The sequence below is a fragment of the Triturus cristatus genome, chromosome 11 (genome assembly GCF_964204655.1).
Source record: "Triturus cristatus chromosome 11, aTriCri1.1, whole genome shotgun sequence".
Taxonomy (NCBI): domain Eukaryota; kingdom Metazoa; phylum Chordata; class Amphibia; order Caudata; family Salamandridae; genus Triturus; species Triturus cristatus.
The window spans coordinates 134,155,618-134,169,871 of record NC_140594.1 but is presented as its reverse complement, the minus strand read 5'-3'; the positions used below and the strand labels follow the sequence as shown (position 1 = coordinate 134,169,871).

General features: G+C 44.1%; 1 protein-coding gene across 2 annotated transcripts in view; it reads right to left on the bottom strand.

Annotated features, from left to right (window-relative positions):
- The window catches only part of GCN1 (GCN1 activator of EIF2AK4), a 693,936-nt gene that overhangs the window by 530,075 nt on the left and 149,607 nt on the right, over positions 1-14,254 (bottom strand). For both annotated transcript variants that reach the window (XM_085633485.1, XM_085633484.1), the window contains exons 12-13: positions 8,657-8,707; positions 53-151 (exon numbers count right to left, since the gene is read on the bottom strand). In XM_085633485.1, the coding sequence (XP_085489611.1) occupies positions 53-151; positions 8,657-8,707 (150 nt within the window). The remainder of the gene's footprint in view (positions 1-52; positions 152-8,656; positions 8,708-14,254) is intronic.

Sequence of the window (14,254 nt, the reverse complement as noted above, 5' to 3'; positions counted from 1 at the left end):
TAAAACATGGCTGCAATTACAGCTGTAGAAGCAGAAGTTGTAATATATTTACCTTCCTGTGACAGAAAGGGAATGAAGAGCTCCAACACCACTGCGCTCAGAGCCTGGCTGGAGGATCCAGAAACACCATGATAACTTAAGCTGCCGATCCCTGGAGGGGAAAAAAAAAAGGTTCCGGTTATTGTGCAAGACAAACTAAATCCACAGATGAAAACATGTAAGCAGGGAAGACATTTCAGCATTCAATACGGACAACCATTTCAAACCCTTAGATCGGAATCCCAGCTGGATTAATTTGCTATGTGCAGGTTGATAAAATGAGTACCACTGAATTGGATGATACTTTGCAGCCAGAATAACACATTCTCTTTTTCTAAGTGTCTGCGGTTCAATAAACCCAACAAAAGGGATATATTTAAACACCCATAAGAAATAATTGCTGTGTCCTGTGTCTCTTCTAAGCTGCCTGCGTGCGCACCCGCACAGCCTTTCTTTTCATGCCATGTGCAGTAAGGCTGAGAGTATGAAGACTGCAGTTATTACTTCAGGAGCGGACAAACCATTAACTTTAGCAGGCTAATGTCTTTGGGTCTGGCTGCATTAAAGCTCACGCCGGATTTGAGCCAGCTCACTACATATTATCATATTCCACTTTACAAGCATAACTAAATTACAGTTTGTGTCTCCTCGACTCCTATGTAAATAAACAGACCAGTCAAAGACATTTCTAGATGTCTGAAACAAGAATTCCTGCTTGAATAAACAGACAAGACTGAGGTAGTTTACATGGCTGAATTGAATAGTGAATGGAAACTGTCTCGGTTCATCATTTACATTCAAAAGAATGAAATTAACATCACTATAGAAGACAATATTTCTAAATGTATAAAAAGGGGAGATGAAGCACAACTCACATTAATTTAAGTTGTAGCATTTTGTTTATTCTTTTTCATAAATTCTTCAGCATTAGTTTATCATTAAATTTAGTATAGCAGACCTCTTAAACAGCCCATTGAAAAAGACTTGAAAAATAGTCGCCTCAAAGATAGTGAGATAAACAAAAGGTAGTTCCAGTCTCTCTATCGTAATCATCAAACAATTTCGGTGTATTAAGTGGTGCTTTGCAGTAGGAGATAAATAATTGTTTATTACACACAACAAAAATTACCTCAAGCACAAAACGGGCTATGTGCTTTATATTGAAAGACACTGCATCCCACTCCTCAACTTGAAAGCAAAACTTGCAAAACAGTCTACAAGAATATGAAATACCTGTAGATGACCTCATGTTCCAAGTGCAGTTTCGCCTACTTCGCACCCTACCCTGCTTGTCAAGCTCTTGCTCGCAGCGGACCAAACCACCAGACCAAGACCAACTTCTACAACTGCATGAAAAAGGTCACAGCCTGGATCAAGGACAACTGTCTGAAGCTCAACACAAACAAGACTGAAGTACTGATCTTTGGCAACCCTCTGGAACGACACCTGGTGGCCCGTGGAGCACGGACCCACACCAAAGACCACGCACGCAACTTCGGCATCATCCCAGACAGCAAACTCACCATCAAACAGATCAACCCAGTCTCCTCTGCCTGCATCCACACTCTTCGCGTGCTCCGAAGAATCTTCAAATGGCTCCCCACAAACACAAGAAAAGTCATGCAAGCCTTGATCACTAGCCTTATGAACCATGGCAACTTTCTGTATGCAGAAGCCACTGTCGAACTCATTGGAAGGCAACAGATGATACAGAATTTAGTGGCCAGACTGATCCTCAATCTTCACAAACGAACCCCCAACACCAGAGGAACCTCCACTGGCTACCCGTCCAGAAAAGATGCCAAATCAAGCTACTGACACAAGCCTATAAAGCCCTCCATGACAATGAACCAGCATACATGAACTACCGACTAAACATCCACCAACCATCCAGAAACCTCAGCTCCGCATCCCTCGCAATGCACAGACTCTGTGCATCCGCCAAAAATGAGGATCTAAATTGAACAGGACAACTGCATCCAACAAATACATGTTTTTCTTTTGAAATGCAAAGTTTTTTTGATAATCTTCCTAATGCCTCTTCTGCTACCTTACTTTGACACCCCCCCTCCCCCACCTTTATTAACACCACAATGAAGGCAGACTGTTCAGTCCTCTTTTGTTCTTCCACAGGTCCAATCATGTTCTGACTAAGGCTGGGTGGGGGTCCAGCTTTGTAGGGTTCACTAGCCTGTGGGTGGAGGTTGAACACTCTAAGACACTCCTAATTACTCTCTAATCAATGGAGGAAAGGCTCCCAGAGATTGGCCTGCCTATATTTGCAGTAGTCGCCATGTGCTTTATTGAAACAGGCCCAAAACACAATGTGTCACAGAATTTTCGAGATGAGTACACCCCTAATCCTGCCTCTCTCCTGTGGGAGGGGTGCAGTAGCCTAGTCCTGATTGGGCAAGGCTTCCCATCTTCAAGATGGCGAGAGCCCGGAGATGTGCTTCACATCACCTCCCCCACCTGAGGGGTGGTGATGGCAGGCTGGCACATCCCCTGTCCTTGTTTGGGGTTTCCGGCCAAGCTTCCTGCCAGAGTGGGGGGTTGCAGTGGCCTGGGGAAGCTCACAGAGGCGGCATGCCTTTGAAGCTTCCCCCTGCCCATCCTGTGGTAGGAGATTTAGCACCTCGCCCAGGATGTGCATTGTTGCAGACCCAGGAGAGCAGGGGCTCTCCTACCCTGGGGTCCAGCAACAGGTCTGCTGTGTGGCAGCCTAGGCAGCCTCAGAACAGACGTGGATTGTAGGTTAGGTTTTAGGGGGCATCTCTAAGATGCCCTCTGGCGTGCTTGGTACATTAAATCCCACACTGGCATCAGTGTGGGTTTAATGTGCTGAGAAGTTTGATACCAAACTTCTAGGTCTTCTGTGCTGCCATTATGGTGCTGTGGAGTTCATGTTTGACGAGCTCTCAGCACCATGTACTCTTAAATGGCAGCACTGCACTTACAGGGCCAGGAATGGACCTGGGTACTATAGGGGCACAGGGCTCCTGCTCCTGTGCCCTCACCACTGGCATAGGGCACCCAGCTAGAGGGGTGGCTGATGTATGCCAGGGCAGTGTAGGTGGTGGACATGGCACACAGGGATCGATGAATGGCCACCCCTTGGAAAGGTTTTGTGTATTCCACAACTGCAGAGAGCAATGGGTGCGGCCGTCCACCAACACCAGATCTGTTAACTGCCCTTGAGCCTGGTTCCACTGACGTGATAAGCATTCCTGTAGGGGACGCATTTGAAGTCTTGCATAATGAACGATTAGAATGCAAGAAGTCACCATGCCGATCAATTGCATGAAGCCTCGGGCTGGTAATGAGTGTTGAGGCTGAAATTGGGACATTAGATTTTGCATGTTGCGTATCCTGACTGGGTTGGGGTATGCTAGAGCTTTGCAAGTGTCTGTTGTGACTTCTAGGTACTCTTGCGTGTTGGATGGCTGGAGGTGAGACTTGGTGAGGTTTACAGTGAATCCCAAGTCATGAAGCAGCTGAAATGTTTTGTGAGTCTGATGTATGCAGCTGTGTTGTGATCTGGATTTTATTAGCCAGTCATCCAGGAAAGGGAAGACGTGAATGTGTTGTCTTCTTAAATGAGCTGCGATTACTGCCAGACACTTGAACACTCTGGGTGCTGTAGTTACCCCGAACGGGAGAACTTTGAATTGGTAATGTTGTCCATCCACCACGAACCTGAGATATTTTCTGTGATCTGGGTGAATGGGAACAAGGAAGTAGGAATCTTTTAAATCTAGGGTGGTTAGAAAGTTGCCTTGCTGAAGCAATGGGAGCACATGTTGGAGGGTGACCATGTGGAAGTGATCTGACTGAATGTAGAGATTCAGCTGTCTGAGGTCTAGTATAGGCCTGAGAGAACCGTTCTTTTTTGGAATAAAGAAATACAGGGAGTACACTCTGGTCCCTTGATGATGTAATGGGACTAGTTCATCGCATGTTTTTGAAACAGAGAGAGAATCTCTTGTTTTAAGAGGGTGAGATGTTCTGGTGACCTTGCACGTTCTCTTGGAAGAATAGTTGGGGGGAGTGCAGGTAAGGTCCAGGCAGTTACCATACTGGATAATTTGTATTACCCACTTGTCTGAGGTAATTGAGTTCCAGACAGGTAGGAACTGTGAGTGACGTCCCCCGACAGGAGTGTGATGATCGGGGGTAGTAGAGAAGAGTCACTGTTTGTTGGCAGGGGAAGTGTGGGTAGAGTTCCCTCTGCCTCTTCCCTTGTTATTTCCTTTGTAGCCTCCTCGAAAAATTGGTTGTTACCCTTATAAAAGAGGAGGAGGGATTCTCTGGGGACACTGTTTTTGAGCCACCCCTGTAAAAGTAGCGGCAAAAGGAATCCCTGCTAGAAGGTAATTGTAAGGCCCGATGGACTTTGCAGTTTCTGTATCTTTCATCATCTTTTCCAGGGAAGTATCGACAGCTAGCCCGAAAAGATGCTCCTTATCAAAAGGCTGATTAAGTATGGAGGATAGTACCTCATGCTTGAATCCAGAGATTCTAAGCCAAGCGTGTCTGCGCAAGAGTATGCTAGTGTTGATGGCACGAGATGCTGCGTCTGCCGCATCTAGTGCACATTTGATGGAAGTGTTGGTAATGAGCTTACCTTCCTGAATGAGGTCATTAGCTTTGGTTTTATACTCCTCTGGCAAATGTTGCATGAGTTTTTCCAACTCGTCGTAGTGAGCCCTATCGTTGCGTGCAAAGAGAGCCTGGGCATTGTCAATACGCCAAGGTTAGCCGCCTGCAAAGCCACTCTTTTACCTGAGGCATCAATGAGTTTAGACTCTTTTTAAGGAGGAGGTGCGTCACCTGTGCTTTGAGAGCGAGCTCTCTTGCGGGTGTTAGATACCACAAGAGAGTCTAAGGGCAACTGACCTTGTTGTATTTTTTATCTACTCTAGGTGTGAGTATTCTGGATCTAACGGGGTCTTTGAATACCTCATCCATGTGTTTTAACATGTCCTTGAGCACTGGGAAATTATTAGTAGAACTTTGTGAGTGCGTTAGTGTCTCAACAAGGCAATCCTCTTCTAGAGGGTCAGTATGAAGTTCCACCCTGTGATATTGAGCAGCCCTGTTGATAGCTGAACGTAGCCAAAGTTGTCATCAGGTGGGGAGGGTCTGGAGGGATACAGGTCTGGGTCATTGTCTTGATCTGGTTCCTTATTATAATTCTCCCAGGGGTCAGTGTCCTGTGGTATGTCCTGATCTTGTGGTATATCCTGCTGTTCATCCCCATAATCTTCATCCTGCGAGTCAGGTGATAGCGGAGGTGGTGGTGAATTTGATGGTGTAATGATTAAATTTGGGTTAGGAGGAGGAGAAGGAGGTATGTAAGAAGGAGAAGGGTTAGTACCCATGTCCTTTTTCTTTAGCAGTATAGGTCAATCCTCTGAGAGATCCAGCTTCTGTTTTTTAGGAAGAGTGGCCAGGAGGTGTCCAGTTTTAGAGACAATACTTAGTCTCTTTTGTTTTGAATCCAAAGGTGGGTCCTCGGACGGAGACTCTTTGGATGGAGTATCTTTTCCTTTAGGAGTTGATTTCGGCATCCAAGATTTGGACTGAGAGACTGTGGGCATCGAATGTTTTGAAATCAGAGTGCTTCGTTTTAGCCGGTTTGGGCTCTGAAGCTTTCGGAGTGGCAGATTTTGGCTCTGAACATTTTTTCGGCGCGGAGGATCTCGGCTCAGAGCCTTCAGGTGTCGACGATTTTGGCTCTGTAGCTGTAGGTTTGGAAGATTTCGTGTCCGAAGCTTTAGGTTTGGAAGATTTCGGCTCCGAGGCCTTCATCGTCTTATGTTTCGGTGCCGAAGGTGTTGGTTCGGCACCGGACTGTTTCATAGCCGGGCTGGGGGGCTGGGCATCTGAAACTTTTTCTCGGAGCCGACCTGAGGGCGAAGGTGATACCGGAGCCTTAGATTTTGGTTGAGTGGGCACATGGGGATCTGTACTCACGGTACGTTGACCCAGAGTGATGTTCAGTTCAACCTCCATGTCGGAGTCGGCTTCGGACACGGAGAACAGTTCTTTGTCCTCGGCTTCTGCAGCTGGACAGTGGAAATATGAATCTTTACCTAAGATGTCCGTTATGGAGCCACTACCGCGTTGTGTAGCGTCAAGCCAGACGATCACGAATGGTCTTCTTCGATCGGCGCGATCAGCACACTTCACAGTCCTGTTTGTTGTATTCTGGGGATAAGCAGAGGTCGCAGACACCCGGGGAATAGCTTAAATGGAGTCTGTTCCATCGACTGCTGGCGTGGTCGGGACGGATAGGCCCGACAGCCTGCTTAGAAGTTCCCGATCGAAGGTTTTCTCAGTTTAAACGATACGCGTCGAATGGGAAACCACAATCAAAAGACAATATCGTAGAGGATTGCGCGACAAAGGGGTTCGAGAACGATACCGAACCTGAGCGCAGCAATACATATCGAAACCGATGGCGGAAAAAAACAATCTGGGGATGGAGTCGATGCCCATGCGCACTATCACCGAAAGGAGGAGTCACCTACCTCGTGACTGGAAAGACTTCTTCAAAGAAAAACAAAGTGCAAACAACCGGGCCCAACATAAGATGGCGATCTATGATAAAGCATATGATCTACAGCTCATATGACTCTAACACCTGGTTAATCCAGTTCCTGCCTGACTTCAGCTGCATCTCTGCCTATGCTCCACGCCGGGAAACACTGAGGAGCCGGGCGCTCTATAAATGGTTAATAAAAATGTAGATGCAAACATAGTGTATGTGTGTGTGGCCAATTTCTCTGATTTTATGAAGACTATATTATCTTATTAGTATCTCTTATTAATATTTTTAGTTTATTTAATAATGAGAATTGAATGCTAAATAATAAAAAATATGTTTGTGATACACTCTATATGCTTTTTTTAGCCCTTTTTCTGATATCTTTTATTAACACAAGATCGTGAATTAAAATGTTATGTTGCTTCAGGTTCTTATACATGGAATAAAGCAAATTAGCCTCCAAGAGTTTCAGGCAGGGAAAAGCGAATTCTCTAAAAGTTACCTTTCCTCAAAATCTAACTTCAACGCTGAAATATAAAAAAAATAGCTGTGTAATTATTTTTCTAGCTGGTCCCTTTTCATAGATACCAGTATTAGTATTTAAATCTGCAGCCTAGTTTTCTACATAGGGCAGCTAAGTCTGTCACATTTAAAATAGCTTTTTGTACCTTGTCACTGTAGGTATATGGCAATAATAATGTTCTACCTATCCCACTTTTAAATACCATGCCCCTCATCTTGTGGGCTATAATGCTTACATATGGGTGAGTTACTAATATAATATTTAAAATTGAGTTTTTTTACCTACTAAAAAGAGTTATTTTCAAAGGTTGCACTGCAGCTTTTACACTGCAGCATAAGGCTACAGAGGATATGCGTTTAGCCATGTCTGCACTGCAACTGTAGTGGAACCACAAGCAGCATTTACTTGTACTTCCTGTGAGCACTTTCTACAACAAATATTAGGCACTTACAGGTAAGTTAAATGTGTCACTCAGGAATAGGCCAATTTAGCCATGTTGAAACAGGGAGAACAGGCTTTTTACTACTGGTTAACAAGGGCAAATCCACAGAATTCTAAAGACAACAAAGCAGATAGGGCCAAAATCTGAGAGGAACATTATGCAAAAGATGGTCATTTTCTACACTTGGTTTTACACAGACTAAAAGTCAATAAAATGGATATGCTTACATACAAAGATGCAATTAGCACTCTGGACCCCTTTTAACTGTATAGGGTTTACAAATTAAAGGACAGATTAGAATGGTCTTAAAACTAATCCAATAAATCTTTTTGCTATGCTTGTGAGCAGTAATCTTTCATTATAAAATCATTCAACATAGTTTGAGACAAACAGTTTTCTATAATCGTACATCTTTTTTTCCAATTTACTTTACAAATATAAGGTGAATAAATTAGCTTTTCCTTGAGGACATGATGCGACTTACAGAATTTGACTACTACACCTATACAGGAAATTAAAAAGAGGATGTTGTGAAAAATCCTGGGAGGGCTGTTAAAGATCTGCTCTACTTTTCAGCAACTGCATAATTATCTACTCTACAAGATCAGTCCATCACCTTGCATGAAAATACCAGTCACGTGCGGTGTCATCAAACTGCGACGCCATCAAACTGCAACATCTTAAGTAGTAAATGCTGGAGTAAAAAGCCAGGTATTGGTGGGGAGGTGTGATCTTCTGTGCAATCAGCAGTGAAGGAGCTAATCTGGAGATCTTAACATGGAATTCAAACGTCAGCAGAGTGCAGAAGGAAGGCACTAGAAATTGCAAATACCCAGCAAATTGGGGTGTAAAATGTACATTCAGTATTTGTAAAGCGCGAACAGCTACCCGAAGGCATCACGGCGCAAGTGTGCAGGTACACAAAATAGGTTTCAGTGCAGCCTTAGAACAATTCAGTGCAATGCAAGAAAGTGGCCAAGATCAGCTGCCAATGTACAATAATAAAGTGTTTTACTACAAAGGAAAGATCCTGCAATAAGCTGTGCTCCATCAAGATCACCATAGCATCTGTTTTGCTTTAAAAGCAGTAGCAGCCTCTCACCTGAAAGAACGCTCATCTTCTGTGCAACGGCTGTCAACTTTCCCTCTGAACCTGAAAGAGATTTGGATTATTACAATGCTGAAAAAGAAAAGGCACTCGTGTCTAGTGACCCACACAGTAGAATGGGGAAGAAAAGGACAAATAAACTGAAGCAAAGGTGGACAAGTAGTACGACACGAGGATTTTAAAGTAAGAATAGGACTATTAGAAAATTAAGTGAAAAGATGATATAAAATTGATGATATGAAGGAAAATAAAGAATAGCAGTGGCAACAAATCAAGGTATAAGACTTTGCATGTAAAGGTTCATTTTGAGAGAGAAAAAGAACATTTGGGTCCTACTCCACATTCAAATTGTCAATTGATGGAATACTCCTTAGCTGAATCCGGAGGTCTGATGAACAGGAATGTGGAGAACTGACTAAGGAAGGCATATAACTTTCTTTTAGGCACTAAATGAACACAATTGTATATGTTAATCAAACTAATATCTCATATCTCAAAGTATACTTTCAAAGTGTCAGTCAGTCAGTCAGTCAGTCAGTCAGTCAAATACTTTTATTCGATCAATAAAAGATCATAAAAAGAGACAAAACACACATAAAATCACAGTACGGAAATACAGAGCAAAGATACATCAATTACAAATCTGGTATATAAGGAACATAATCAAAATTTTAAAAATTTTAAAATACGAAGAGAACCCATTACATCGATTCAGTTCTTAAGTTAAAATGAATAAATAGAGTTTAAGAATACAGTTTCTATCTAAAAGACTAACAGGGATGAAATAGTCCATAATTAATTAATGACCACCGCCCATCACAGCCACAACCGTTGTGTTAATAGTGTGCCACTCTCTGGCACGCTTCTTACTAATGCGCACAGCAGCGACTAGAAAGTTTGCTACGTGAAAGGCAGTGGTGATATTAGGCAGGAGTTGTAGGGACAAGAGCGCTGGCCGAACCTGAACATGGCCAGCCTCTTTAAGTAAGGGTAACAGGTATTTTCTCCTGATATGTACAAAATGTTCACAAAACATGATGAAATGTAATGTATCTTGGCTAGAAAAATTATCGCAATCACATGGGGGCGCATTATCCGGGGTTGCCCACGTGGGATAAAAACCTAGCACATACGGTATCAAGTTTAAACGAAATTTAATCAAGAGAGACCTGTGAAGTGGGCTTGTGACAAAAGCCAGGTAGGGTTCAAGGCCCGGAACAGTAATTAGCCCATAGTTCCTTCTCACTACCGGCTTAATTAATTCAGTGTCCTCCCTCTCGACCGTTAATCTTGTCATTAATGCGGTCTTAATCCCCTTAATGTCCTGCTTGTTGATGCCTTCGGGGGAATTGAAGAGCACTGAACGTCCCACTGAACTCAGCATCTTTTTAACATATACTAGCCATGGAATTGTGTGGGCTCTTTCCAAGGCTAGACAATCCTTTAGAATTAAATGTGTTAAAGGAATATCTTGATTAAGCCAGGTTTTAAGCCAACATATGACAGGTGCCATTTTAATTAGATCGACAACATACCCCAAGCCCAGTTCTGAATGTAATGTAAAAATAGGTGTGGACTGAGGAACAGACAACAAGGATCTTAAAAACTTGTTTTCCACCCTCTGGATGGTGTCATTTCTGGAATAGCCCCATATGGCGGAGCCATAGGTGGCCAATGCCAGAGTTTTAGCTTTATAGACTTTCAAGATGGCCTCCAGGGGGCGACTACCCAGCCGTTTGGCAAAGCCAAGTATAGCTGCCACAGATCTTGCCATTGCGTTGCCTTTAAGGTTGTGTTGAGGACCCCACGATCCCTTCTCGTCAAAAATGACCCCTAAATAGGTGAAAATTGGGACCCTTTTGACCTCGTGGCTTAGACAATAGAAGGATTTAGATTTCTTTTTCCTACTAGCCTGGCCCGTGATCATGACCTGTGATTTTTGGGTATTAACTTTCAGGTCTAACGATGTCATAAAGTCTCCGAAAGAGGCCAATAATCTGTCAAGGGCCACTCCTGTACGCGCCAAAAGAACGGCGTCGTCCGCGTAAAGGAGAACTGGGATCTTGGTGTCTCCTACCCGTGGTACATCCACCGCAGCATTTGCCAGGGCGGGGTCCAGTGCATTGATGTAAAGCGTGAAAAGGAGGGGTGCCAAAATGCATCCCTGCCTTACACCTCGCTCTGACTTGAAGCGGCTGGTACACCTTCCCTCCTGGGTGACTCTCACCTAGGCTGATAAATCACAATGGAGATCTGCCAAAAAACCAACCAGTGGGGGATCGACTCCATTGTCCAAAAGAATACTCCACAGTTTCGACCTATTGACTAGGTCGAAGGCTGAGGAGAGGTCCATAAAGGCCATGTACAACGACCCCTCCTTTGCGATGGTGTATTTGCAAATAAGTAAGTGGAGATTCAAGCATTGATCCTGCGTGCTCCTGTTAGCCCTAAAACCATATTGGGCGTCACATAATATATTGTTACCTGCCAACCAAGTATTCAGTCTGCCCAAGATGACTCTGCCTAAAATTTTGACAGCAGAGTCAATTAGGGAGATCGGCCTATAACATGCCGGATCATCCCTCTGGCCTTTTTTAAAAATTGGTATAATAGTGGATGTCGCCCAGGACTCAGGGATATACTTGTATCTTGCAACATTAAAAACATTAGTTAATAATTTGGCCCATAGTTTAGGTGCGGACCTATATAGGTCAGCCGGGACGCCGTCAGGGCCTGGTGCCTTACTCTTTGATGTCTCTTGGATGGCTTTTTCCACCTCCTCCACCCTGAAGGCAGAAACAGGACCAACCTGATTTAAGGCTGACAACTCCTCTGAATTCCCATGCGAGGCAGCACTATAAATTTTTCCGAAGTGGGTTAGCCACTGTTCATCAGGTATGCTACATTCTAAGGTCTGATTCCCACTATCGGAAAAAAAGGGGTGATTTATCAATCCCCAAAATTTGGAACTATCCCGCAAGGTGTCCGGTAACAGCAAATTGTTCCAGGCTTCTTCCTGGATCTCATTTTTACGTGCTTTGATGGCCAATTTGTACTGTTTCCGCAAAGAGGTAATTAGAGGTCTGTTTCTTGGTTTACCTTTTATTGCCTTCAAAAGAGCAGAATGGGCCTTAATACAATTGGTGTTGAACCATTTTTTCCCTATGGCACATCCTGCCTTGGGTTTGGTCAGGAGGGCCGCATTTATGTGTTGACAAATGATGGCAAAAGCCTCAACAATGCTAGAATTGGAGTTGGCATGGTCTAGGCATATGTCCATCTCCGGTTTAACTTTAGCCAGTACATCTTGACAAAAAGAGATCGGGGACACCTGAGCCCATTTTACCCTCCTGCCCTGGTCTTTTACTATCAGGGCACTAGGTCCCAAGATACTAGGCTCTTTAAATGCCAATAACCCATCCGAAGCAGCCTCTACTATCACTGGATTGTGATCACTGAATGCGGAGTCCTCCACCCTGTAGTTTAAAATCAAAACAAGAAGCAAAGAGGAAACAAAAATGTAATCGATGACTGACCCTGAATCCGGGCCTTTAAAGGTAAACGGTCTCTGCCCCACCGTGCAGTGACCAGGTTCAGAGAGATCTGAGGTGGCCAGTAGACTCTCCAAAGCCTCACCTGATTTAGTGTGTTCAAAGTGTGTGTGTGAAGCGTTGGAAGAACCCTCCTCGTCATCCAAAATGCAACCTAGACTGCACGGATGGATATTAAGATCGCCCATTAAAATTACCTCGAAATTATTGTGTAGAGCTCTATATTTATCCAGAACCTCCCCCACAGATTCTAGATGGTAATTTGGACTGACACTGTCTTTAGAATTATAAAAATTTATCAAGAGTAGAGAAGGAGATTTTGCCACCACTAATTCTACTACTAAACAATGTTGGGAGCCAGAATCAACCTGTTTGGCGGATCCTTTCAGGTTCAGTGAAACGAGCAAGGCAAGGCCCCCCTTAGCCCTCCCCGCCAAGCTAGGTGTTGCTGGAATATAGAAGTGAACAAACCCGTCCAAAAAAAGATTGTTTGATGTGTCCCAAGTTTCCTGCAGGGCGATAATATCGTGGGACACAACATAACCAATCCATAAATCATCCTGGCTTTTAAGTCTGGTGCCGGCAACATTCCAACTTAAAATTTTACAGGTGTTTTTTCTGTCGGACAAATCGTGCGACACACAGACATCTACACCCTTTCCCTCAGATCTTGTTGGTGGGTTATCAACAGAGGGTGACAGATTAAGGAAAGGCCCCTCTAGGCCCGGTCAGGCTGATGCTTCCAGGTGGTATGTGTTATCGATACTCTGAGTGGGAGGCATTACAAAATTTGGGTTGGGTCCGGTCCTATCCTGGGATTGAACAAAGCTTTCGGGGGTGTTAACGTGAGGATTATAGAAGTGCCTTAAGTCATGGACCCTTATTTCTGACCTGTCCCAGCTAAGTGGATGGTCACAGATGATGCGCACAACTCGGGTATCCCTAAAATTAATGATACAATCCCCTTGGACATTTTTTGGTCTGGGACCAACCCAACTAACTCTTCTGGCAAAGAGAATTTTCCCGTCCATAAAGTTCGGGATAGGTCTCTTTTGATTGAGCCAGAAGATGACTTTATTTTTGAGTTGTTGATAAGATTCCTCTGTGTCGCTCTTTAATTCCGGGACGCCGGATAAGACAGCAACATAGGGAATAGATTCAGGAGGTAAATGAATGCAGACATTCGAAGATTTGGAGGGTTTGGTTATCCTATCTCCATAGACTAAGTTTGAACCTTTGTATGAAGACCTGCTATCCACTTTGGTTCCAGGTAGGTCCTTTGGGCGGTCCCTATCCTGGGTACTACCCTGGGTGCTAGTGTTGTCTGCTATCGAGGTTCTGGGTGGAACTGTCCCATAGTCGACTATAGGGGGTATAACAGTATTGGGGGAAGAAAGTGGCAGGGCAGGAAGGGTATGGGTCACCTTAATGGGATTAACACAGTCCTTGGTGGCTAATTTAATAACATTTTTTTATGAGCAAAAATTATCTAAAATAGTTTGCTCAAGACGATCTACTTTGTCAGAAACCACCTTTACCCTATCCAAAAGTGGTGATAGCAGGGAACGGACTATTTGTTCGATCAGGGGGATCAGGTCATTATGTTGGGGCTGATCCTGATGTCCATTGTCAGTTTCATCACCAATAGTAATATCGACAGACTGAACCAAACCAGACTTCGCTGGTGGGCCAGTCGTGATATTAGTATGCTTTGCTGATCTCCCGCCCTGTGATAGCCCTACTCTCTTCCTCTTACATGCTACACTGTTACTACCCTTCTTTTGGGCTCTTGTCTGTGGGTGACTAGAGGCAGATTGGGTGTGAATCAGAGCACTAGTGACTGTAAGGGGAGCCTCTCTCGGGGGATCATTTGTGTCATTTGTATCATTCTGATCGACTATTGTAATGGAGCTAACTGCTTTATCCATCTGTTGCCCAATAGCTTCCGCACCCTGCAATACAGGGTTCTTAGGGGATTTTGCTAGGGCAAGTAAGCCTAAAGAGGAACGTCTAGCTTGACTTAGCTCGGCAGATAACCGGC